General features: G+C 44.9%; 1 protein-coding gene across 2 annotated transcripts in view; it reads right to left on the reverse strand.

Annotated features, from left to right (window-relative positions):
- Nucleotides 1-9,864, reverse strand: part of AHCYL1 (adenosylhomocysteinase like 1) — a 38,857-nt gene extending 28,993 nt beyond the window's left edge. The window contains exon 1 of one of the 2 annotated variants that reach the window (XM_004769720.3): nucleotides 9,460-9,863. In XM_004769720.3, coding sequence (XP_004769777.1) covers nucleotides 9,460-9,579 — 120 coding nt within the window. In that variant the 5' untranslated portion in view covers nucleotides 9,580-9,863. Of the gene's footprint in view, nucleotides 1-9,459 lie in introns of both variants that reach the window. The other variant, XM_004769721.3, reaches the window with a different exon arrangement.
- Nucleotides 9,865-26,189: the final 16,325 nt, after the last annotated feature.

Consider the following 26,189-nt stretch of genomic DNA (forward strand, 5'->3'; position numbering starts at 1 on the left):
TTGTCGTAGGAAGACAGACTGTATTTTTACAATGGCTTGGTCCAAAATCAGTAAGAATTGGCAAGGTGCTCTCATTCCAAACATGCCCAGTGTTCAGCTAATCCCCTCCCTGTGGAGTCAAAAAAGAATGTGCAGAATTCTGAACCCTCTATTCCTCAAATAGGAGGGGTTCCTTCTTCTGAATGCAAGGCTTGAAACTAATCTCATCAACTCTCCACTCCTAATTACAAACTAGGTAGACGAAAGAGAGACCTCCCAACGTGGGTGCTCTCCATCTAACCTTTATGATTTGTAAATATCCTTTACCCCATCTCACAAAAGTCATGCCTCAGCCAACCTCAATTTATTTTCAACTGGCAAATAAGAGCAGAAACCACCCCCAGAGTAATGTTTTCCCCGGGGAAATCCTGGGGAAGGGGTGCAATAAGGTCAGTGCCTCCAGCATGCGTTTTCCCTGGACTTACAATACAGCTTATTACATTTAGAACATCATGTTCCCAACCAGCTTGGTCTCTTTTCTGTTATAAATCTGAAGTAAACAGATTCTACAGCAGCTACAAGTCTGTTACCAAGGCCACTGTATTGATCAGTATAATTAACATTCACAATTCATCTAGTCCAGCATGACAAGCCAGCTGGGCTACTCTCCATAAGAACTGAACACTGGGAATCTTCATGTCTTGCGTGCTAAGAAGTCTGGTGGTCTGAAGCTGGACCCTAAAAACTTGTAGGAGACTACCTGGTCACCCACAGGAAACTAAATTAGTTACCAGAACAAACACACACATCTATCTTCTTTACGAAGTGCCTATTTCTACCTCCCAAACTACAAAGGTCTGAAGGCCTCCCTTTCCCCTGAATCCTGCTTACATCACATACTTAGGGAAACAAAACACACAAAATCCTCAATGCCAACTAGAGCCTGATTCCTGGTTGGGACAAGCACTGGCTCAGTTCCCAGAAGACTGTAACTCTGAAGAAGGTGTCTTTCAAAGACAAGGACATATAAAGCTTTTGAACACGGAGCTCAGCCATTGGTTCAGAAGAGGCAGCTAGCGTTGCAGAAGGAAAAGAATCAGAAGTTTGCCCACTGTTGTTTATTACTCTTAGGACTCCAACACAAACTCCAAAATGAAACTGTTCAACTCACTGCCGGCCCTCAAATCCCAAACATCCTAAGAGTAAGCCTCTGCTCCTTAAATCAAGAGCATGTGTAAACCAGAACACCACTTTCAACTTAGGGCAGTGTCCTTAATGCTAAAGGTTTAAAGCTTGGTGGGACATCAAATTACCTTCTCATTACATGTAAGGATATCCCTAAGCTTCTAGCCTACTGCCCTGTGGTTTAAAACTTGGTGGGACATCAAATTACCTTCCCATTACATGTAAGGATATCCCTAAGCTTCTAGCTTACTGCCCTCTGGTTCTTGGCTACTCAGCTAAGAAGCTGGAGGATTTGTATCTCAACAGCCTCCTCCCTTACCTCCTATTTCAGGCATTATAAAGAGATCTACTAGGCTGTTGGAAATTATCAATTTCTCACCTGCAGTTTTTGGTATTTCCATTATCACCCACATGAGGGGGATCGAGTTAAAAAAACAACCTTTTGCCAACTGAAAGGGACAGGGAGCCAAAGCAACCAAGTGAGTCCAACTCACTTTCTCCCAGTGATAATCATCTCACAGTATTTTCCTCCATAAACAAGTACTGACAGTACTCCTATGCCAGGCATTGCTATACACAAATGTGAGATATGGTCCTTGCCCTCAGTATGCCTGGGTTACAGAAACCAAATGAAAATTCAGATTCAGGTATTAAGTCAGTCCTGAAAATAGTTTTGAGAAATCGTACACTGAAATCAAACCTATTTTTGAGAGATACAGAGAAACAAGTTATTTTGTTTAGTTTTAATAGTGAGGCATGTGAGTTCCCTAAACACTCCTGAGAATCAGCTCTGAAGCTTTGGAGGCACCACGCTTCACATGAAGGGTAGAGGGTATGAGACAGTGTAAGAACCCCTGGAAGCTGCTGAAATGCTTGTTTCAGTATGCCTAAGTTCCTGAGTTGAACCCTCGAGGCACTGATAATGAGTCTCTTGGGAAGCTGAGGAGCATCCCAAAGAGGGGGCTGGCAAAGAACACCAACAACCTCGGCTTTGTTTCAAGGACAAACTGCAAGTTGGAAACAATCTCAGCAGTTTCTGCATCTGTAAAGAAAAGAGACACTACAGCTGAAAGACCTCCGCTTCTAAATCAGGGTTTTTAACCCAGGATCCACGAATGCGTTTCAGGAAGTATCGCAAGTCCTCTGAAACTTACACAAGTTTTTGTGTTGCTGAATCTTCCCAAAGAACTGTAATTTTCATAAGATTCTTAAAGGGATCTATGACTCAAAAGATTAAGAACCACTGTTCTAGAGTTTTTAATCCAGTGACTATCTCAGGAGCATCCCTCAAACTGGCAAAAGGGAAACCTATTTCAGCTCTCTAGTTTCCATACAGACTCACCTACTTACTGACCTCTCTCCTAAAAGGAGAAACAGAGATGAGGGTGTGCACTTTGAAAATTCAAGGCGAAGAGCTCTTTTCTACATCTCCAAAATAAAGCTAACCATCCTGAGAGGCCAAATAAATCTTTCTCAAGATCTTTGAGAAGGGAGGTGGCCAAAACAGGCAGAACAGAACCATGGTCCCACTTACTTATTCTAATAGGTCCCATTTTTTGGTTTCAGGATCCCAAGATCATGATGAACACAAGCCATAGCCCCAGAACTCTGACTTGAGGTCAAGCCAGTCCTGGGGGAAAGGAATAAAGTAATTCCCATTATGTCCGTGGAAATCTGTGCCCCAAAGGTTCACTTTAATTAATAAGTACCACAAGAGCTGGAAACATTTACAAACAAAACAAGACAAAACCAAACCCAGAACTTCCAAAATCCTGACACTATTCAAACCACAGTGCAATGGACAGCTTCATTCAGGAGATGAAAATGAAACACGGTTACACTCATCTCCTCTGGGCCTTTAACCCCTCCCTCGCTCACTCACCAATTCCCCATCTAGCTCACACATTAGCGTTTTCCTTGGCACCTGGAACATACAGCATGCTCAGCGGGATTCCACTGACGCCACTGTGCACGCACACACTCTTCAAGAAAGAAGAGAAAGGGCTTTTTCTAGTTGGGCAGATTTTCAGATTTACAGAGAACTAAGCCTGAGGCAGGTCCAAGATGAACAGCATGGAACAGTGGGCAGTCCCAAGCCCTCCTGCTCAAGCCCTGTTCCACCACACGACTGAGTACCAGGTGTCCACTTTAGCAGTGAACTGGTTTGGGCTGGAGAAGGAGAACATTTTCAGCCCATTAAGCTCCACAGGTAAAGTACAGAGGCATGTCAGCTGAGGTACTGGGACTTCTATGGCAAGAAAGCAGGAGCATGCTGGGCCAGTCCTACATTTGTGTTTCTTCAAGGTCTTTTCTTCCTCTCAACCACAGGATTCCAAACACTACCTCTTACCAGTGGTTCATTATGCTTTTTCACTTTGTGGCCCGTTTGCATAGTAAATGATTAAGCCCCATTGTATATTGCTAAGTAGCACCAATCATTATACTCATTCTGAGATTAAGGCACCCGACTGAATCCTTTGGAAAAACTGAACAGAGATAGGAAAAAAATGAGACCAGTCTCAGTGTCAACAAAAGCACGGGTGTTCCACCCTAGTTCTGTAATTGCTTCAGAGCAAAGGCCACACACTTCTGCAGGAGAAAATCAGTTAAATGTAATTAGCAGCAGGCTGTTTAGAGCAAAGAGAAAGAGTACCTGAGGGAGGGAGTTGGAATACACAGGGATGGGATCTGATGGTGATTATATAAAAAGATAAAATCACACCTCCAAAGGGTCTTTGGAATTGCTTTATGTAATTCAGGGATTCTAGTTTGGGAAGACTCCCAGATGATTGCAGTTTGAGAAAATAAACTCCTGGACTCAGCTAGCCCACTGTCTGAAAGGCACCCACCTTCCACAGGTGCACTGTGTGATGTGAAGGGGGGGAAAGGGGTCAGGTAGAGCACGCCCCATTTCTATCACAAACTCTAGGTTCTCCCGTTGTCTGCGCACCTCTGAGAAGTCCACTATTTTAGTGTTCAATAGGTTTAAGTCCTACATAAAATAACATTTTTCTCGTGGAAAAATTTTTTCCTGTTGAAAAGACATTCCAACAGAAACATTGTTGTTTTGGCTCTTAATTTAAGACCATTTCAAAATTCCATTTAAACCAGGGTACTTTTCAAAGTTTACAGAGGCAGTCACCACAGCATGGTGGGACAACAGATCTAAACCAGAACTGCACCAGGAACAAAAGCGCTAAGTAAATTTACTAAATGCTAATCCCCTCAGCAATCCTGTAGTACTATCATTATTCCTCATTTTACAGATAAGAAAATGGAGGCTCCCCAGATTCAGTCACTTGCCCAAAGTCACATGGTTTTTGGACGCTAGGGACTGAAGGTAAACCCAACTCCAAAAATCAAGTGCTTAATGTACATTGTACTTCTCAGTTTTAGGAACAAAAAGGGGAAGTTAAAGAGATCTTATGTAACAGCTAAGCAAGAGTGGGAGAGCAAGAGAACTACCTGAATGAGTCAAAGGGAAATATGGAATTGTAAGAAAACAGGTGACCATACTTTTATGTGAAGTTTTAACTGCTTATATTCAAGATGCTGACATCATTTACTGACAAGGGTAGGAAAGACAATTTGTGGTAAGAATCTTATTTACAGATCATAACTTCTTGAGGTGGCAGAGTAAATTTATGAAGTTACAGGCAACTAGAAATCTACAAGATTCTATGTATCAAAATATCCTTATAAGTAACTTCACAAGAATACATAGGGAAACACACACTGGACCCAAATGATACCCCCCCCCATAAAATAAAACATAACACGACTATAATCTTGCCAGCAAGGGATCTAGACAATGAACAAATTACAAGATAAAAGTGTAAAGGAACTTAGAACAAAGTAATTTGGAAACTAGTGTCCAACAACCAAATAAGAAAGCGAGATAATCAGTATCTGTGGAGAAATCCAAACATGATCTTCTTACACCCTTGACTTCTGTCCCTAAAACAGCAGCTGTCCTGAAGAGAATCAAGAGATCCTAATAATGTAGAGAAGATAGGAAATATTTACCTATTAAACCTCTTCCTGGTGAATCCCAAGAAGTATTGGTGCAAATTCAGTTAACACTGCACCAAGAATTAGCCATAACATAGCCCTGATGAGAAGAGGAGCAACCTGCATTCCATCCGACAGGTTAACAGCTAAGTAGGACTCACTAGGGCTCTACTTGCTCTCACTAGCTCACCCTTTTGATAAACTGAGGCTGCTATATGTGCTTTACTCAAAGAATATCCTACAAGCAAAAGTAGTAGTGTGTCTTTTCTTTTCCCCTACTGCTGGTGGTAAAAGTCTGTCTGCATAGATCTTAGGTTTAATGCCCAATGTATCACTCTGGAGAGTACCCCCCCTTAAATATTCGGAAGTACAGACTGTCCCCCCAGTAAACGTTTAGAAGTGCAGAGAATAGCAAATGCTCTGACAGGCTTCCAGAGAAGTCGATCTTTGGAAGTTTCATCAAGCTGGAGATTTGGGTTTACTCTTAGAAAAAAATAAAATCAACTCGATACAATGTCTACTTCCAAAAAGCCCAAGGACAGCTCTCACTCCTGCAATACAAAGTAGCAAAAAGAGGGATAAACACCCAGTGATTATGGGAACTAGCAGGTTTATTTGGGTCTACCAGTAACTGCCAACATTAAACAAGGATCCTCTTTAGTTGCGGCACAATGTACACTACCCTTACAACTAAGGAACCCCTTTTCCAGGGCGCCTGGGTGGCTCAGTGGGTTGGGGCCTCTGCCTGCGGCTCGGGTCATGGTCCCAGGGTCCTGGCATGGAGCCCCTCATCCGGCTCTGTGCCTGGTGGGGGGCCTGCTTCCCTTCCCCTCTCTCTGCCTGCCTCTCTGCCTGCTTGTGATCTCTGTCAAATAAATAAATAAAATCTTAAAAAAAAAAAAAAAAGGAACCCCTTTTCCCACCCCAATTTTCCTGGCAATACAATCTGAAATCAACAGTAAACTTATGAACAAGTCTTACCATGTGACTCATACTACAGCTGTTAATACTGTCCCATGAAAATCTCCTTTAGAACTCTGGGTCGGCCAAAGCTGTCTTCCCAGGTAAATGGTACATGCATTACCTCCCACATCTGCTAATGCAACTCCATTTATCATCTGACTCCTAGGAGGGAAGAGTTGCATGTGATGATCAGCCTCATCAATTGTCTTAGTCCTCAGGGTTAATATTTTTTCCCTTCCTTCTACACTTTTGACTTTTTCTTTTTTAAAGATTTATCTATTTATTTGAGACAGCGAGTGAGCGCATGGGTGGAGGGGAGAGGGAGAAGCAGGCTCCTCACTGAGCAGAAAGTGGATGCAGGACTTGATCACAGGACCCTGAGACTACCACCTGAACCAAAGACAGAAGCTTAACCAACTGAACTACCCAGGCACCCCTGTTTTGACTTTCTATCTATATTGTATGTATCTTGTGTGACAAGCCATCTCAAATGCTCTCTAAAAAGATAGTAAGTATACCAACAGACTTTCTTAAAACCACTTTTGCAATCTTATCTCCCAACATGCACCTATCTCCACCTGTTCCAAATGAAAAGCATTCATTTGGTAGATGAGGAAACTGAGATACAGAACCTCACTTGCTTAAGGTAGCACCCATTTAGTTGACTTCCTGACACCTAGATCAAACCTTGAATCAAACCAACACGTCCTATTAACTTCACAGTACTGTGGTAGACCCTGGGGCATACAAAACTAAGTTACAATTATCGTTGAAGAATCTCAGTCTTTGCTCTTAAATGATGGACATCTACTCTGCCCCCAAAGTGAACAAAATTTCACCAGTTACACTGGAATCTGATCTAAGGACCATCAAGGTCACCCTAAAGTGACCTATAGCCTGACTGGCACCTCACTTTCTGAGGGGCCGTGGGGCTTGGAATGATCTAAGGATTACTTAATCTATAGCCACACTGGAATCCTCACAGGGTAAGGCCGGCACCATCTGAAGAGGTCTTTTTCTTATATCACTCAGAACACACCACACTGCATTTTTTCTCTTTCTCAAGCTTTCTCACATTATCCACACATGGCAGAGGTACAAAAGTTACTTAAGTCATAAGGTCCAATTCAGTTCTGAAAAAACGGATCACCTAGAACTTGCTATGTGACCTTGACCAGTCCTCAGTCAACTCATTAACTAAATAAATGCCTTTTATCATCACTAGGGGAAGGGTAATTAGTCATCATAAATCACTTTAATACAAAGTGCTGTGTAAATGCTAAACAAACCTCAGGCAGAGCAGGATTAATAAGAAACACGGGGGTACATTTACCAACAAATGGAAACTTATAATAGGGTCTTCCCGCATTCCTGGCAGAGACTGCTCATTTCAGCTAATGCAATGAGTCTTTAAAATCATTAGCATTTGGCTTGACAATAGTATACATGAACAATATTCCTCCTGGAAAAAAAAGAGGAAAAGGAATATTTATTCTTAGTAGATGGTCCTACAGACTTCTCAATTACTAGTTAGCTAGGTGGGCAATTAATATTTAAATACCTACTACACGCTAGGTATAAAGCTAGGCACAATACATACACGGGTGAACAAGAGTCCCTGCCTTTATGTAGTTTACAATCTACAATACAAACTTTGCCTTACTAATAAGTAGCACTTGCAAGAATACGGTCTTACTAAAATTAAGGCACGTAAGAATAAAGATGCTTAATCCCTGAAGCTATTAGACAAAAGAGGATAGGCTAATGGGGAGAGAAGAGTTCAGGGAATTAGGGTACCAGGACCTTCCTCTAACTCATTGTAGGTATTACCCTTAAGCATTCTTAGAAAGGCTGTGCCTGTGATTCCAAATAGTGCAGATTACAGTTACTGCCCCAACAAAGCAGTCAACTGAACTGAAAGTGCTAAAAATAAGTTAATCAGACTCCACAGAATCAAAAGATCTTCTACTACCTTTTAAAGGCATTCTACTGGTACATTTCTCAATTTTGTGGGAAAAAAGAGCTACAGCACACAATGGCGACCTGTCTTTTCAATCTTGCGTTTGATTTCTGGAGTGGTAGATTAATCTACTTTAAAAACAAAGTCATCCCTCCCACTATGACAGCTTAACTAAATCAGGTGTAGGAGCCTCAAGGACTGTAACTATTCCTGCAAACCTTGTATGCAGCTTACACAAGCACTGCATCCCATCAAACACTGCAGGCAGAGGCAGCCTTGAAACACTGTCTTTACAGAAGGGAAATATTTATCCAGCTTCTCACTGGTTTCAGAAAGGTCACCTCTCTGCAAAGATTCTCCAGTCTACTGTTAACTGGGTGCCAGGTATGTGGAAAGTCAAGATGCGGTTGACAGCAAATGCTTACAAAGCACTTGGGATCCCAATTCCACCGTTCTGAGAGCTAGTTAGGCTAAAATCTCCAAAGATTGCTATTTAATCTTTCACGACAAGAGAATTGGTAGGGTGTCCTTTGAGCTCATCCCGCAGCACAATAGACTAAACTTGTTCTGTCTCAGTTAAGTGCGGTAAAGAATGAGCAATCCTTCCTTACCACCCACCCCTCCAACCCACCCAAGCTCCTTTCTCAAGGGATGCCTAAGTGATCTATTCACATGACTACGATCAACCTGTATCCAAGACAGGGTCTGCTGTCACCAACCTCCAAACGTTAATATCTTACATATGTCGAAGCAACTGGACGAGCGTAGAAGGTGAAAATCATACTTTCCTTTTCAATCTCATATTGCCCTCGCTGCTTTCACCTGTATAAAAGAGCTAGCTCCACGTATTTTTTCCTCTTGCCTCCAAGCTAGCACGCAGTTGCTGGATAAACCAGCCACTGCTCCCAAAGATTTTGCCCAAAGCAGCTCTGCCAGACTTACCCACTCACCTGAGGGGTGATTTTCTGTACAGCGCCATCCCCTGGGGCTGGTCACAAGGGTCGACTGAGTTGGCTCACCACGGCCCCCCCCCCAACTACCCCCCACCCCCGTCTTCGAAAGCCCCTTCATGCAGAAAAAGTCAGCCGCAAATTTAAGGCCCGGCCCTTTCAGATTTCAGAAAGATACCGGAGGGCTAGGGCCAAGGGACAAAGGAAAGTGAGGTCAGGGGCGGCCTTTCCAGCTCGGGATAGGCCTGGGGTCACTCACCCGCCACCCCTCACACCACCTCGGTCGTCCCGGACTACCTCAAACCTGGCCCCTTAAGTCCCGAACTAGCCGAAGCCCGGGCCCTGGGCTAGCTCGCGCCCCTTCCGCGAGGCCCCATCCCAGGCCCCCGCCGCCACCCAGAGCCCCCGCACCTTCTTGGGCGCCTTGGTGACGGTGGCCATGAAGGAGTACTTCTCAGCGTCCTCAATCTCCTTGGCCTGCTTCAGCTCCTCCCCGACCCCGGGCAGCGGCATCGCGTCAGGCATCGACATCCCCCGGCCGGCCCGGCCCGCGGCTGACCCGCCGCCCCCGCCTCTTTCCCTCACCCGCGCCCGCCCGCCCGCGCGGCACCCTCAGACACGCGTTCGCCCACCCTCCCGCAGAGCCCGCGCGGAGCTGCGTCCGATGCTAAGGTGCTGTGGCCAGCGTCTCGTCCGCTCGGCAGTCTAAACCAGCCAGACAGGGACGGCGGCTACAGGATCACCAAGAGCAGCAGCTCCGAGGTCCGACCGGCCCGCGCCGCCACCTCCGCTGCACGCAAACACGCACGCAAACTAAGGGTAGAGGGCGGTGACGCCACGTCAAGTACTGGCAGCTTCGAGTGGGGCGGGGTCAGGGGAAGAGGCGGGGAGAAACGGCGCCCTGCCGTGACGTCGCCACGCTGGAGCGGGCTGCAGAAGCCACGCCTTCTTCTTCCCCGCCTCGCTGGTTCCCAGAGTGAGCTGGATACCTTCCGACGCCAGGTGGCGGCATCAGGCCTGTGAGCGGCGCGTGGTTTCCTCAAGGACGTCTCGGAACTCGGCGTGGGGGAGAAGGGGTTTCTTTGGGCTGTGGAGTTCCCCCACCAAGACCTCAGAGGGCCATAAGGCTGACGTTTGGAAGCAAAAACCGGAGTCCTACGTGACACATTCTACAGCCAGTACCAGGAAATATGCGGGGACCCAGACGATCCATTCACTGCCCCAGACCCTTTGGACCAGCAGCCCCTTCCCCTTGTGCTCACCCCATAAGGGTCAGCAAAACAGACTCACAGCACGCTGGTTTCTGTACAACCTTTTGTGACCTCCACCACCGTCTCCGCTAGGTCTTGCTTGTTTAAAAGACCTTCAGGCCGCAGAGCTAGTGTTATCTGGCCATTGGGATGGGGTTAATGGGTAGGGAGTGCGGAGAAGGAGGGGGAATTGGGGGTGGTAGAGAGAAGTCCTGCCCTGAATGGGTTTCCTGCTCTCCCCCAAGCATGGACTCTGCCAGCTCCCGGTGGCACCTGGGGCATTCTCTTATTGGTCCCTACAATGTGCTCTAGGTTAAGGGCCTGGATAGTAGAGGTATTTGTGATACATTTTATGTTTTGCAAGACAGTCCAGCTGCAGAGGCAAAGCCTATTTGGAACCTAATGCCAGCTGAGGTAGCATGTCCTTTGAGATTTAAAGGACACTGGCTGAGTGCCATGTCCTGTGGAAAGTCCAGTGCCCTTCCCGGGATTTCTGTGAATTACTGAGTCTGTGTGTGGGGTTGGGGGAATGACTTAGATTTTCATGGTTATCTCTGGCTCTAGATTTCTGCCTCATCTGAAGTTTTATTCACTGTTCTGGTGGTGGTGGTTGTTTCTTTAGTTCTGCTGTCAATTCAAATATGGAACGCAGCCCCTTCTTTCAACCCCCACGCCTATTCCAAAACAACGGCAAAAATAATGCTGTAACATGTAGCAGAACTTTTAATGAAGGTTTGTGGGCCACAGGGGAGAGATTACATCACACAGCAAACAATTTAAAATCACATTTCTGAAATGTTCTGCAAAGTTATTTTGGCTATCTTGTCACCTGGGGTTTCTCATGGGCCACACCACCCCACAAAGTTCCCCTAGCCCAGTGCTGTCTAATGTGGCTTTCTCCATTACTCCCTTTCAGTTTTATTTTATTTAAATTCAATTAATTAGCATATAGTGTATTATCCATTTCAGAAGTAGAGATCAATAATTTATCAATCCATATAACACCCAGTGCATGTTACACCATGTGTCTTCCTTAATACCGAGTCACCCAGTTACCCCATCCATTACTCTCTTTCTATCCTTCCACCTCCCTCTCTCTTCCTTGATTGACTCTGAGAAGCCAGATTCCTCTCTACCTTGATGAGTAATTCAGGTCCTCCCAGTACCCTTGTCTCAAATTCCTCATGCCCAACCAAGCCCACCTTCTTATACCCAGAAGCCCATCAGGTCTTTGACAGGCTCAACTCTTTCAAGAAAGAAGCGGTGGTTTGAAATGACATCTTTTCCACTGGTTTGTATTCACGATTGGGGAGAGTATGAAATACATGCCTCTGGGGCCCTAGAGTCTTAGTCAGAGAAGCCCATGTTCCAACCACCCCACCCCAGGGAGCCGTCTGAATCCGGCTACGAAAGTGCCCGAAAGGCTGCATGCTTCCGCAGGTCCTCATCTTAACTGTTAGAATTCTCTCATCTGCCCACTCTTTCAAGCCCCCAACTTCCCTCTGGCGGTATTCCTTTATCAGAAGGGACAGAGAGCAAGGGGACCAGAATAGCAGATTCGTCTACAAGGGGGCCAGACTGGTACCTTCCTCTTTATCTCTCATCTAGAGCCAGGAGCCTTACTTGCACACCCTGGAGTCTTCGGACCTACAGCCTAAAGTCGCTTGTTTCCTGTGGGTTTGCCCACACTGTTGTCAGAGTCCAGGGATCAGAGGTGCCTGCTCAGAGAACAGAGGCAGAGCCAGTTGGAACAGAGGTGAAAACGCCACATCCCTATAATAGGAAAACATGTGACTTAGGATAGCTTATTAAAACAACAACTACAACAACAAAAACCAAAAACAAAAACAAAAACAAAAAAAAAAAAGAAAGAAAGAAAGAAAAGAAAAGGAAAAAGAAAAACAAAAAAACATAGATGTGTCTGTCCTTTGGATCTGATTTTTAAAACCCATTGTCTGAGAACTTTGTCTCTGCAAGCCCAAACTCTGCCATGGATGTTAGCAATCAGACGGAGACTCTTAGAAATGTAAGATCCTGTCTCTCAGACTCCCCCTGAATCAAAGTAACAGGTTTTCCCTAACCCTTTGCTCACAGAACTGGCCTCCGCTGCTGCTGAAGATGTTGAAGACAGAGCTGTACCTTTGCACCTTGAACCAGGACGGAGACCGGCAGGCCTGACTCTGCCTACCTGAGTGCCTGGCCAAAGGGGAGGCTGGGGAGGCCAACCAAGGGGATCTGGGTGCCTAGACTGTAAGGCAGGAGGGACAGTACTCCCTGCCCTGGAAAAGGCAGCAGGCCTATGTGGTTCATGTCGGGCTGGAGCCCAGGACCTTCCTGGAAATCAGCCTGCTGCTAAGGACATGGTGGGCTGGTATTGTCCCCACCATGTGCAGGCTGGAGCCCGAAGAACTTGCCCAGCCTGGGAGTGTAATGACCTAATATGGGTGAGAACTATGGCACGCCGCCCCTCTCCCTCCTAGGTGGCCCCACTTGGCCCCGCTAAGGGGGTTGCCGCTAATGGATTACAAGAAATGACCTGTCCTCAGTCATCCTACCCCGAAGAGCATAATCTTAACAGATGAGAACAACTACCAGGGGCCCACGTTTGAGGGCGCCCCAAAACAGGTGCCTCTGTTGTGTGTGGTGAATGGAAGATACCAACGAGCCTCAGGGTCAGAAGTGACCCTGTTCTAGAAAGGGGTAGCCTGAGGGTAGAGATGAACTGGGAGATGCCATCACCAGAAATGTGCCTGCCCTGGAGTATCACACCTGGACTTGGTCTTGTTAATCAAATTCACTCTTCTTCCTACCCCCAAACTTACCTTCCACATTCATTCTTTTTTTTTTTTTTTTTTTAATTCATAAAATGTACATCGAATGCTGGAGATGTGCTAGGAGCACCACTAGACATTGGAGCTACAGAGACAAAAGTAGTACTGATCTCTACTGGGGGACAGAGGGTGGGGGATTCAGGGCTGGGGAGAGGGTGGGGAAAAGTTTCGTAAGAGGCAGCGGCTCCTTGAGCAGTCCCTTAGCCTATAAGCAGCTGGGCCTGGTAGGGAAGGGATAGCATGAGAAAAGGCAGGGCAATGAAATAACGTGATGTATTACAGGTACTGTCAATAATGCGGTGCAGGTGGGGCCTGGGGTGCAAAATGGAGCAGAGTGAGAGCGGAAGGTGGAGCCAGATCCTTCAGATCCTGGCAAGCCGTGGGTGGGTGGGTGGTGGTGACATCCACCAGGATGGGGAACATGGGAGGAGAAGCAAATCTGGGCGGAGGGGCTGCTGAGATAAGGAGTCAGCTTCAGACCTGTCTGAGTTTGGTATGTCTGCAGAGGGCACTGTCCCTGAGTCCTGGGAGAGCCTAGGTTGGTGCCTTTCATATCTGCTGGCTTCTAGCCTGCTGGCTTCTAGCAGGGCTGGCACCTCACAGAGCAAGGCTGACCTCCCCCTGGAGGCCTTTGGGCGTCCTTTTAGCTCTCTGAAATGAAAGGTGCAGAAAAATTGCAAGAGAGCTTGGATGACCACAGAAGCAAGGGAACAAGGCTCAGTGGCTCTACGTTCATCCGATGGATTATATCCCGTCTTCCTTCTGTCCCAGGGCCTCCCTGTTGCACAACTCCGGGAGGCAGCATGAACATTGATGTGAAAGGGGCTCCTGAAGCAGGACTCCAGATTGCTGATCTGACGTCTTGGCCCTGAGGGACCCCAGAGGCGAGGCTCCGAGCTCCACCTCTGCTTCTCGGGACACTGGCTTCGCAGGCCACTTCCACTTATACAACCCATGTCCAGTATCCCCCGCCTCCCACTCTGTAACTCTAGACCTTTCTTTCCTTCTTCTTCTTCTTCTTTTTTTTTTTTTAAAGATTATTTATTTATTTGATGGAGAGAGACACAGTGAGAGAAGGAACACAGGAGGGGGAGTGGGAGAGGGAGAAGCAGGAAGCCTAATTTGAGGCTCGATCCCAGGACCCTGGGATAATGATGTGAGCCAAAGGCAGATGCTTAACGACTGAACCACCCAGGTGCCCCCCCTCTAACCCTGCGAAGACAAAAATCTCTTCCCATCTCTCTAACTTCGCTTCTGGTTCTTGGCCATTTGCAGAAGCTGAGATTTACATACCTGTGATCCATAGGTGCGTGTCGCTTTGTGTTCTGCTTTGATCAGATTACAATATTTCGAAAACACATTACCACATACAGAGATTGCTTACATGCTTGTCCTTGTCAGTGTTTCCCAAGCACTCCTTTGTCTTGCCGTAAAAGTTGGCTTTGTCGCGCTCCCAGGGCTAGGCCCTGGTTTCCAGCTTACTGCCATCTGAATAAAGTGTCTGTCAGAGTGGCTAGGCTTTCAAACAAAACAGACAAGTTTGGGTCACAGCACCCAGGTCCTGCCAGAGAGAAGGAGCAAAAATGTAAACTGAAAGGCCAATTGTCCTGGCCATAAATAGAAACTTGGGGGAAGGCACCTTTCGGACATAGGGGATGGGAGGCCCAACGCTCACAACTTGTAATGGCTGACACACAGAGGGGGACTGCGTGGCGTGGAGGGAAGCCGGGCATCTGGACAGATGGCGAGGTGGCCTCTCCAGTCTTGACTTTGCTACCATCTTGGCTGCTGGAGTCCTGGGCCTTTCTGGGCCTCCATTTCTTCATGCAAAACAAGGGGATAGCTCTCCATCTGGGGACTGGGATGATCCAATCTCATACATAATAAATATCCAAGAGCTTTGAGTAAGTTACAAGTATTGTGCAAATATAAGTTACCAAAATGTGGCTCCAGCTGAAAATCGGGAGGGGAAGGTGTTATTGGCAAGAATTAGGAATTCTCTCGGTGTACCGCTTCCCAGAATGAGGAGCGGCCACAGCAAACCTGCTTGTCAGTGCTGGTGCTGAGTCCTTGTTTACACAGGGATCATACTTCCTTGAGAAGAGAGGCTGGAGCCGTCCCAGCCAGGAGTCGCTGCCACCTCCCCGGCCCAGCCTGGCCTTGGTCTGGCTACTGTGTATCCAGCAGCCCCTCCAGACTTCCTCAAATGCTTTCTTTCTTCTGGGTTGGACCAGAGAGTCTGATGTGACTTTCTTCAGTTTTTGTTTTCCAAAGCTGCAGCCCCTAAAGCTAAGGCTGAGCAAGCCTCCAGTCATTGTAAACAATGTTCAAGGAATCTGTTTTGCTGGTTCTTTGTGTTACTTTGTGTACTTTCTTGTGCCTGTGAGTGTGTAATTATGAAACTGGCCGTAGGCATCAGCCTGTGTCCAGGTCTCTGCCAGTCTGTTATTTATTAAGTCCAGGCTTTTTGTCAGGGGTTGGGCTGGATGCCAGGGAGCCTGCAGTCACCAAGACAGACAGTTCCTGGCCTCATGGGGCTTAGAGTCATTAGTGGAACTTGGTCACAAAATCTGTCCCCCCGCCAACAATATCTTTTCAGAGTGGGGCCCTCCTCCTTCCTCTATCCATGTACCTCACCATGCAAAGTCCTTCTGAGAAGTAAACTGCATTTACCATGCCAGACCTCAGGGTAGGGAGGAGCACGGCCATTCATCTCCAGAGTCTGCATCGACATACCCTTGGCTTTATCCTGAGTCTCAGAAGTTACTAGAATGTCTCTCCCTGGCAGATATCCTTTCCCAAGACAATGGAGAGTGGGCTGGTTGGGTGGAGGCACTGGTTTCCTAGGATCAGGGACTGCATTGCCTTTCTCTGCCTCTCACCAGCATTGGCTCCCCACCTGCCGCCAGCCACCTGCCCCTAGGGCTGAAAATGGTCTTGGATTTGGGAGAGACAAGCAGATGGCCAGGTTGATGAGATATGCTGTTGGGGACTCAGAGAGGGATTTGCCTTGGCTGGAAGAGCACTGGGACAGGATGCAGTAGGAAAGCCAGAAGCTTCTTGAAGTCTCTGGTGGCTGGGATCCTACCCCCTTTGCCCCAGAGGTCCTGCCCCAAGGTTGGTTTGTTGGAGCTGGAGGAGTATGGTCAGCGGTCGGTGTGGAGGCTGCTGCTGGGTGGGAGCCTGCCTTCTTCACCCTCTCTGGTGTGCAGGGCGGGCCCCATTGCATCACCCTTGGAGCCTCTGCTCCTGGCTTTGCAGCCAGCTGGGCCCCTGGAGGAGGGACTCTCCCTGTTTTTCAACAAACTATTAACCATTTCACCCTCCCAGGCCTTCCTATAGCTGACCTAGATTTGCAGCGCTGCCCCTGACACCCACCTGTCTTGCTCCTGCAAACCTGCTTTCTGTTCCATGGTGCGCAGGAGTTCTGCCTAGGTGTCCATCTGAGGGCTGAAGGCTGGCTCCACTTTAGGCATGGCAAGCCCGGGCTCTTCCCCAGGAGAAGAGTTAACCTCCCTCGTCCCCACCCTCAGCCTCTGTCCCATACTGCAGCAGTGAGGAAAGGCTCCTCGGCCTCTCCCATGAGCTCATGCCACTTCCACCCTCCAAACAGAGCCTGGACAAAGGGTCAACACAACGTTTTCGACCCAAAGCCACAGTGGGACCCAAGTGGAGACCAGGAGCTTGGACATTACCCTCTCCCACAGCCCCTCCAACAATTGCCAGCAGACCTGCTTGGGCTCTGGCCCACACTTCCCCAACTCCAGGGACCCAGGGAAGGGGTGGGCAGGGCTAGGACCCTAGGGGGCCCACAGGAGTCCGATGGAAGTCTCTAGTACACAGTGTTTCCCTGTGCCCTGCTTGGGTGGCAGGGAGAGATGGGAGGCAGAAAGGCTCTTCCAGGCAGTGAAGCCCAGGCCACATTCCCGCTCAGGCCTTTTATCTCGCAGCCCCAGCATTCCCCTCATCACCCCACCCATTCCAGTGCCTGAAATAGCCTGAAACTTGAGCCAAGCCTAGGCCCAGGTCCCAATTTTAGTTCCACAAACATCTGGCTGTGCCTTAACGTGTAGCATCCTGGGCTGGGTCCTGTGGGGGCCACCGAGAGGAGTGAGGCCCAGCCCCTGCCCTCATGGAGCTTGCAAAATGTACCCTAATGACTGTGATCACAGGCATAAGATTCCACAGGAAGAAGAAAGAAGGAGGGTTTCCTAGGGTGAGTGGGCTAGTGGAGAGTCTTTTTTGTTGAGTTTCAAAGGGCTAGTGGGATTTCCACAGGCAGGAGTGAGGGCCACTCATTCTAGGGGAACAGCAAGAGCAAGACCACAGACGTGTAAAAATCAAAGAGTTTATTCTGGAGCATGGTCCATAATCTAGTTTGACTGGAGCACGTGGGAGGATACAGAGCTGCTTACGGTATCCATGAATATGTCATTTACTTTACTGTGAGTTGTCTCGACTTCCTACAGCCTGATGGTTCCAAGAGGGAAGGACTTAGAGGTCTACAGAAGTTTACAGACCAGAAAATGGAGACACAGAGAGCTCAAGAAACTTGCTCAGTGTTATAAAGCACAGTAGCGACAGAGTGAGGACTGGAGTCAGGTTCCCCTACTCTGGTCCATCTCTGCCCAGTTTGGTCTCTTAATCCAATGGAGCTGGCCAGCCCAGCAGACCTTGCCCCACTTTCCAAGCCAAGAGATGTTTGAAATCAACAGCCAGCAATCAAGGATGAACACAGATTTTGCCACGCAAATGTTCCTCATATTGTCATTCATAAGTCAGAAAAGGAATAACTCCATGACACTTGATGGGGAAGAAATGCCAGTTTTTTATTTTGTCATGTTTATTTAAATATGACCATAAGCCCCATCCACAGTTGGTAAGAAGTTTAAAATCATCATTAGGTCCTCATCCCCTGGCCTAGTGGATTAAATACAAAAGCAAAACCAAAACCCCACAAAAAAACAAAAATCCCCAAACAAGCAAACAAAGGGCTTGATCTTATAAAAGTGAGGCAGCTGGTCCTTATTCAGGGGAAATGGCCACAGTAACATCTGCTCCTTGTACTACATGCTGAACGCTGGTCCTTCCCATCTGTGAGTATTGCTTCCTCCTCATAGCTGTCCCATACCGGGTTCTGCCACCCCGTGGGGCGGGGGAGGTGTTGGTGGGAGCGAGGTCAGGGGATGTGTGTTCCAGCTGGATCTCAACATCTGCCTCTTGTGGCCACTTGCGATCCTGCACCTTCTTCTCAGGTACTGGAAGTCACTGCTCCACAGGTAAGGCTCCTGTTCCCCGCCTTGGAAAACCAGCTCTAATCCCCTTTGACCTCCAGGACTGGAAGCTCTCCCCACTCTCCGGGGAGGATGTGGGGAAAATACTTCACATTCTTTCCTGAAGAGTCCACAGCCAAGAAAACCACATATAGCTGATTTCTCAATCACGTTATTCCACCACATTAAATGTTCAATTAATCATCTTCTCTCACGTCCAATAGCAAAAGAAAAATACAGCCACAGGCCACCAAAACTGTGGTCAAGGCCATATCATGCAAGAATGCTTAATGACCTGGAAAGAGGCTCATGATAAAAATACTAGATGAAAAAGGCAGCTCTTTAAAATGGCATTCAGCACTGTGTACGGAAAGACTCCGTTTTCTACCTATGAATGGGGAAAACTCAGCTCCTGCCCCCCGTGTGTCTCTTCTGTGTGTCTTCACTACTTTTAGACAGAACACCTCACTTCTGGTCTCCCAATATGAAGAAGTTTTCCCCCAGAACAAGCAATTCTCTGCGACACCAGCTGAGTTCCCACAATTCAACTGCATTCCTACGTCATCTATCAGAGACAGAGTCAGATGCCATAGGTGCCGGGCTCAGTCCCACAACACGGACACCCTCAACCCCAGTCCCACTCCAGACACCAGTTGCATGCTCAGGCTGCCACTCGCGTTTCTGAGCAGCCAGCTGTAGATCAGATGCCAATGACCCCTCCTTGGGTTTGATTACTTTGCTAGAGCTGCTCACGGAATTCAGGACTTAAATTTGCCAGTTTCTTATATAAAGGATATGATAAGGGATGAACACCCAGATGGGAGAGATGCCCAGGGACACAGAGCAACCACTTTCTCCACACCTCCGTATGGTCCTCAACCTGAAAGCTTTCTGAGCCCATACCTGTGAGAATTTGATGGACTTAGTATCACGCAGGCATGATCAATCATTAACTCCATTTTCAGCCATTCCTTCTCAAAGAGTCTGAAAATTCTGAGCTTCAAATCATGGCTTCCTCTTGCCAGTGACCAGCCCCCACCAGAAGCCCACAAATAGTCACCTCACTGGAATGAGAGATGCCCCTGGGGCTCTTATCAGATGGGAAATCACAATGGTTTAAGAGCCAGGAATGGGGGACACAGACCAATACATATTTTCCATTATCTCCCAAGTACGAACCGACTTTCTGATAAATGTAAAATCACTTATTTATACAAAGCAAAAAGAACTGAAAAGATAAACACCAAAATGCTATTTCTCTCTGAGAAATAGAAGTGGTCATTTCTATTTTCTCATTTGTACATATTTTCATTTTCTAAAAATGTGATAGTAAGTGCATATTACCTTTGGTGAGCGATCTGAACAAAAATGTAATTTTAGGGGTGCCTGGGTGGCTCAGTAGGTTAGGGCCTCTGCCTTCGGCTCAGGTCATGATCCTGGAGTCCTGGGATCAAGCCCTGCATCAGGTTCTCTGCTCAGCAGGGAGCCTGCTTCCTCCTCTCTCTCTCTGCCTGCCTCTCTGTCTACTTGTGATCTGTTAAATAAATAAAATCTTTAAAAAATGTAATTTTAAATTATAAAAGTAATGTATACTTGTGAAAACAAATCTAAGCCAACAGATGTATTGTGCAACAAAAGCAAAAATCTTCTTTCCCTGAGCACGCACATATTCCAGGCTTAGAGTGGGGAACCTCACTTCCACAGAATATTTTTCGTATTTTCATAGGTGGGATTTTTTATTGCATAAATAAGGCTATTCATATTACTGTATAGCCCCTCATGTAGACAGTTACCTAGTAAAATAGAGATTACAAGGAGACCTACCTTGCTGAGGATTTTGTCACAATGAGTTCATACATGTAAAAGGCTTTGAGCTTTGCTTGCTGCATAAAAAGCATTACCTGAATTTTAACCATTTTAATGTATTTGTTGTTTAATTTCCCACCCTATTTCATGGACATCCCTCCCCATAAACTTAATATTTCAGAAAACATTTAGAATGGTGCTTTTCCCAAATTAAACAAAACGTTGGCATGTGGGTGGCTCAGTCAGTGAAGCATCAGCTTTTGGCTCAGGTCGTGATCCCAGGGTCCTTGGATGGAGCCCCACATTGGGCTCCCTGCTCAGCAGGGAGTTTGCTTCTCCCTCTCCCTTTGCCACCCCCACCCCCAGCCCCCACAGCTTGCACTCTTGTTCCTCTCTCTGTCTCTCTCTCAAATAAATAAAATTTAAAATATTAAATGAAAAAAAAAACAAGTAAATAGCTGGTTTCTCATCTGCTCTGTTCATTACCTGGCAAGGGGCTGCAAAATGGAAAGTTCCCCCTTTATCTGCTTTCACACTGATGACCTGGCTGGCCTTGACCTGAATGATCATGAGCCCCAGATGGGCAATCTAGTCAGCCAAATGCATGCTACCTAGAGGCTTGGGGTTATTTGAATGATTTGTCCCTTTCTGGAGAAAAGGAAGCAGAAATACCCTAAGCCCTCTGGAAATCAGTATACAGATCTTCCACTTATGATGGGGTCACATCTCAATAAACCTGTAATAAGTTGTTTATGTTGAAAATGCTTTTAAGACAATTAAACCACTGAATATCATAGCATAGTGGAGTCTCCCTTAAACGTGCTCAGAACACTTACATTAGCCTGAAGTTGGGCAAAATCATCTAACATAAGCCTGTTTCATTGTAAAGTGTCAAATATCTCATGTAATTCATTGAATATGGGTACAGAATGGTTGTATGTGTATCGGTTGTTCACCCTTCCTGATCACATGGCTGGCCAAGAGCCGTGGCTGGATCCCAAGGCCCAGCATCTGGAGAGAAGTTCGGAGGGTGTCTAGATAGCCCCAGAAAAGACCCAAACTCAAAATTCAAAGTATGGTTTCTATTGAGTGTATTTGCTTTTGCACCATGGTAAAGCTGAAAGGTTGTTAAGTGGAACCGTACAATCAGGGAGTGTGTAGCTGTGAATCGCCTAGAGGCCTGGGCTTACCTGGCCGGGAGATTTTGTGCAGTTCCAGGGGTGACTGCAAAACAGAAGAGGAAGAGAGATCAGGTTGACAGGGCAGCTGTGGGAAATTGTAAAAACATTCGTTATATCAATCATTGAAGACATGTCAGCAGAGAAGACTAGTTTTAGTAATTGGCAAGGAGATATTGAGATTACAGAAGTCAGTTATCACTGTAGCCAACATGACTACCATCTGTATTTTGGATCCAGGAGCAAAACATACAAGAAATTATATCCAATTCACAGCATGGCAAATGGCATTGGTTCAGAATCCAGGAACTGTGTTTCATAGGATGTTTGTAGAATCCTCATCATTTCTTAGGTTCAGTCTTTTTAAAAATAAAGGGTTGGTCTATTAATGGAATAGCATTTTACCCAAACCAGAAAAAGACATCACAAGAACAGAAAATTAAAAACAAATAATTCTCATGAACATAGATACAAATCCTCAGCAGGGTATTAGAAAATCAAATCCAACAATACAATAAAAAGGGAATAATACACCAGGCCCAAATGGGGTTTATCCAAGAAGTGCAAGGAATTGTTCCTTATTTGAAAGCTAATCAATGTAATTCCCACATTTACCATTTAAAGAAAAAAAAATGATTACAGCTATTGATGCATAAAAAAAACCTGGCAAAATTCACATCTATTTCTGATTTTAGAAAAAAGAAAGAAAAGTCATATGGATTGGAAGGAAGAAATAAAACTGTCTCGGTTTTCATATAACCCCATAGAATTCATATACACACACAAAACATCACCTAGCACTGAGTTTAGCAAGATTGCAAAAGGTAAGATCCATACAAATCAATCAAAATCAATCCATACAAATCAATCAAAATCAATCCCATATCTATATACTAACAATAAAAATTGGAAACTAAATTCAAAAAACCAATATCACTGCAATAGCTAAGAAAATCAAATATTTAGATACAAACCTTCTAAAACATATATAGGATCTATATGCTTAAAAGCATAAAAGACTAATGAAAGAAACCAAAGAGAACCTAAAAAAATAGAAAGTCATGCCATGTTCAGGAACTGGAAGACTTAATAGGGTATAGATTTGATTCTCTCCAACCTGATCAATAAATTTTAACTCAGTTCCTATCAAAGCCTCAGAAGATTTTTAGTAGATATAGACAAGCAGTTTCTTAAAAATTGTACAGAAAGACAAAGGAACTAAGACAATTTTGCAGAAGAAGAACAAAGCTGGCAGAATCACACAACCTGATTTTAAGACTTACTGCAAAGCTATATAATCAAAATAGGAAAGACACATGTCAGTGAAACGAGATAGAGAATCCAGAAACAGATATACACAAATATGGCTAATTGATATCTCAAGCACATAGGCAATCCAGCATAGAAAAGGAAAAAAAAATTTTTTTTTTTTTTTACCAACAAATTGGGCTGAAACAATTGGAGAGTCATAAGCAGAAAAACAAACCTCAAACCACGTACAAAGATTAACTCAGAATGGATGTTTAATTCCTGTAATTTCCAACATAAAACATCAGATTATAAAAGGTTCAGAAGAGGGGTGCCTGGGGGCCTCAGTCGGTTGAACGTCTGCATTTGGCTGGGGTCATGATCCCACGGTCCTGGGATTGAGCCCCGCATGGGGCTCCCTGCTCAGTGGGGAGCCTGGTTCTCCCTCTCCTGCTCCCTCTGCCTGTGTTCTCTCTCTCTCTCTCTCCCTCTCTCTGTGTCAAATAAATAAATAAATAAATAATTTATTTATTTATAAATTTATAAAATTTATTCATGCATTTTATTTATTTATAATCTTATAAATTTAATATAAATATATATTATAATATATAAATATATATTTAAAATATATAGTATGTTTTAATATATATTTATATATAAATTTATATATATTTAAAATATATATTAAAATATATAAATATATATTAAAATATATAAAAAATATATAAATTTATAAAATTTATTTATAAATAAATAAATAAAATCTTAAAAAAAAACTTTCAGAAGAAAACAGGAGAATCTTCATGACTGGGGGTTAGGCAAAGCATTCTGAGATTTGATGAGAAAAACATGATCCATAACTATATTGGACTTCATTAAAACTTTGAGGGGCTCCTGGGTGCCTCTGTCAGTTAAACAAGCGCCTGCCTTCAGCTCAGGACAAGATCCCAGGGTCCTGGGATTGAGACTAGAGCCTGAGCCCCCTCTGTCAGGCTTGCTCCCTTGCTCAGTGGGAAGTCTGTTTCTCCCTCTCTCTCTCTGCCCCTCCCCCTGCTCAGGTGCATGCAGGCACTCCTCTCTCTCTCAAATAAATAAAATCTGGGAAAAAAAACACACAAAAAACCTTAATGAGATAGCAGCATACATGTTAGAATGGCTAAAATAAAACCCCTGACAGTATATACTGAGTGCTGCTGAGGATGGTGTCATACATTGGAACATCGTTCCAATACACTGATGGTAGGAATGAAAAAGGGTACAGCCGCATTGGGAAACAATTGGATAAATTCTTATAAAATGAAACATAAATTACCTTATGACCCAGTAGTTGTGCTCATGGGTAGTTACACTAGAGAAATGAAAGTTTATGTTTGCATAAAAACCCGTTCAAGAATATTCATAGCAGTTCATTCATAACTGCCAAACCCTGAAATAGTCCAAATGTCCTTCAATAAGTGAATGGATACAAAAACCAACTGTGGTTTGTCTATACAATGGATTAAAAAGTAATAAGCTATTTCTATATAAAACAACTTTGGTGACCGCCGAAGGTATTAAGCTGAGTGAGAGAAGCTACTCTCACTCTCTTTTGGTTAGTATTGGCATGGTATATCTTTCCCCGTTCCTTTACCTGTAATCATTTTTATTCATATATATGACCTTTATTATATTTAAAACAGGTTTCATTTAATTGGGTCTTGTTTTTCTGATTCACTCTGGCATTTCTGTCTTCTCAATGGCATGATAGATTTTTGTCATTTAATGTGATTATGGCTATAGTTGTTTTAGGGTCTATCATATTTGTTGCTATTTTCCACTCATTACCCTTGTTCTTTGTCCCTACTTTTGTCTTCCACTCTTTCTGGCTTTTGAAGTTTTAACTGAGTTCCGTTTTCTTTCTTTCCTCAGTCTGTCAATTCTTCTTCCTTTTTATTTATTTTTTTATTTTTACAGATTTTATTTATTTATTTGACAGACAGAGATCACAAGTAGGCAGAGAGGCAGGCAGAGAGAGAGGGGGAAGCAGGCTCCCCGCTGAGCAGAGAGCCTGATTCGGGGTTCAGTCCCAGGACCCTGGGATCATGACCTGAGCTGAAGGCAGAGGCTCAACCTACTGAGCCACCCAGGCGCCCCAGTTCTTCCTTTTTAAACTTTTTATAGCGATTCCCCTAGAGTTTGCAGTATACATTTATAACCAACCCAAGTCCATTATCAGATAATGCTGTACCACTTCATGGGTAGTGTGAGTGCCAACAAAATGTTCCAAATTCCCCCCTCCAAACAATAATCTGTTGGATTAGTTCAGAATAAGAAAAGTAAAAGTTTTTTTTGTTTTTGTTTTTTTGCTTTCACCTACTTTCTTTTCCTCTTGTTTCCCCTCTTTTTAATGTAAATCTGAGTTTCTGACCTATATCATATCCTTGTCTCTGAAGGACTTCTAACATTTCTTGCAAGTCAGGACCTCCTGACAACCAGTTCCCTCAATTTTTGTTTGTCTGCAAAAGTCTTATTTCTCCTTAACTTTTGGAAGATCATTTCACAGAGCCCAGAGTTCTATGTTGTGGGGGTTTTTTTCCCCCTCTTACCATTTGAAATATTTCACTCTGTTCTCTTGCTTGCACGATTTCTGAGAAGCCAAATTCATTCTTATCTTTCCTCCTCTTTGGGTAGGGTGTTTTTTCATTCCCTTCTTGCTTTTATCAAGATTTTTTTCTTTAATTTTAAGCAGTTTCAATATGATATGGTTAGGTGTAATTTTTTGTTGTTTGTTTGTTTATTTTTTGCATTTATTCTGACATGAATTTGGAGGACATTCTTAGTCATAATTGCTCCAAATATCCCCCCCCATTTCTCTTTTTCTTCTTTTTTTTTTTTTAAGATTTTTATTTATTTATTTATTTGACAGAGAGAGAGATCACAAGTAGGCTGAGAGGCAGGCAGAGAGAGAGAGGGAAGCAGGCTCCTGCTGAGCAGAGAGCCCGATGCGGAGCTCGATCCCAGGACCCTGAGATCATGACCTGAGCCAAAGGCAGTGGCTTAATCCACTGAGCCACCCAGGCGCCCCTCTCTTTTTCTTCTTGTGGTAGCTCATTATGCAAATGTTACCCCTTCTCTAGCTGTCCCCTAGTTCTTGGCTGTTCTGTTCCTTTTTTTCTTCTTCTTCTTCACTCTTTTTCCCTTTGAATTTTAGTTTTGGAAATTTCTATTGACTTATCCTCAAGCTTGAGAGATTTTCCTCAGCTGTCTCCTGTCTACTAATGAGCCCATCAAAGGCATTCTTTATTTCGGTTACAGTGTTGTTGCTGTTTTTAATCTCTAGCATTTCTCTTTGATTCTTTCTAAGACTTTCCATCTCTCTGTTTACATTACCATCAGTTCCTGCATGTTGGCTCCTTTTTCCACTGGAGCCATTAGCATATTAATTGTAGTTGTTTTGAATTCCCAGGCTGATAACAGGACACCCCTGCCATATCTGAGTCTGGTTCTGATGCTTGCTCTCCCTCTTCAAACTACGGTTTTTGCCTTTTAGTATGCCTTGCAGAGTTTTTGTTT

This window comes from Mustela putorius, unplaced genomic scaffold (assembly GCF_011764305.1).
Source record: "Mustela putorius furo isolate JIRA1106 unplaced genomic scaffold, ASM1176430v1.1 tig00000585_pilon_pilon_pilon, whole genome shotgun sequence".
Taxonomy (NCBI): Eukaryota; Metazoa; Chordata; class Mammalia; order Carnivora; family Mustelidae; genus Mustela; species Mustela putorius.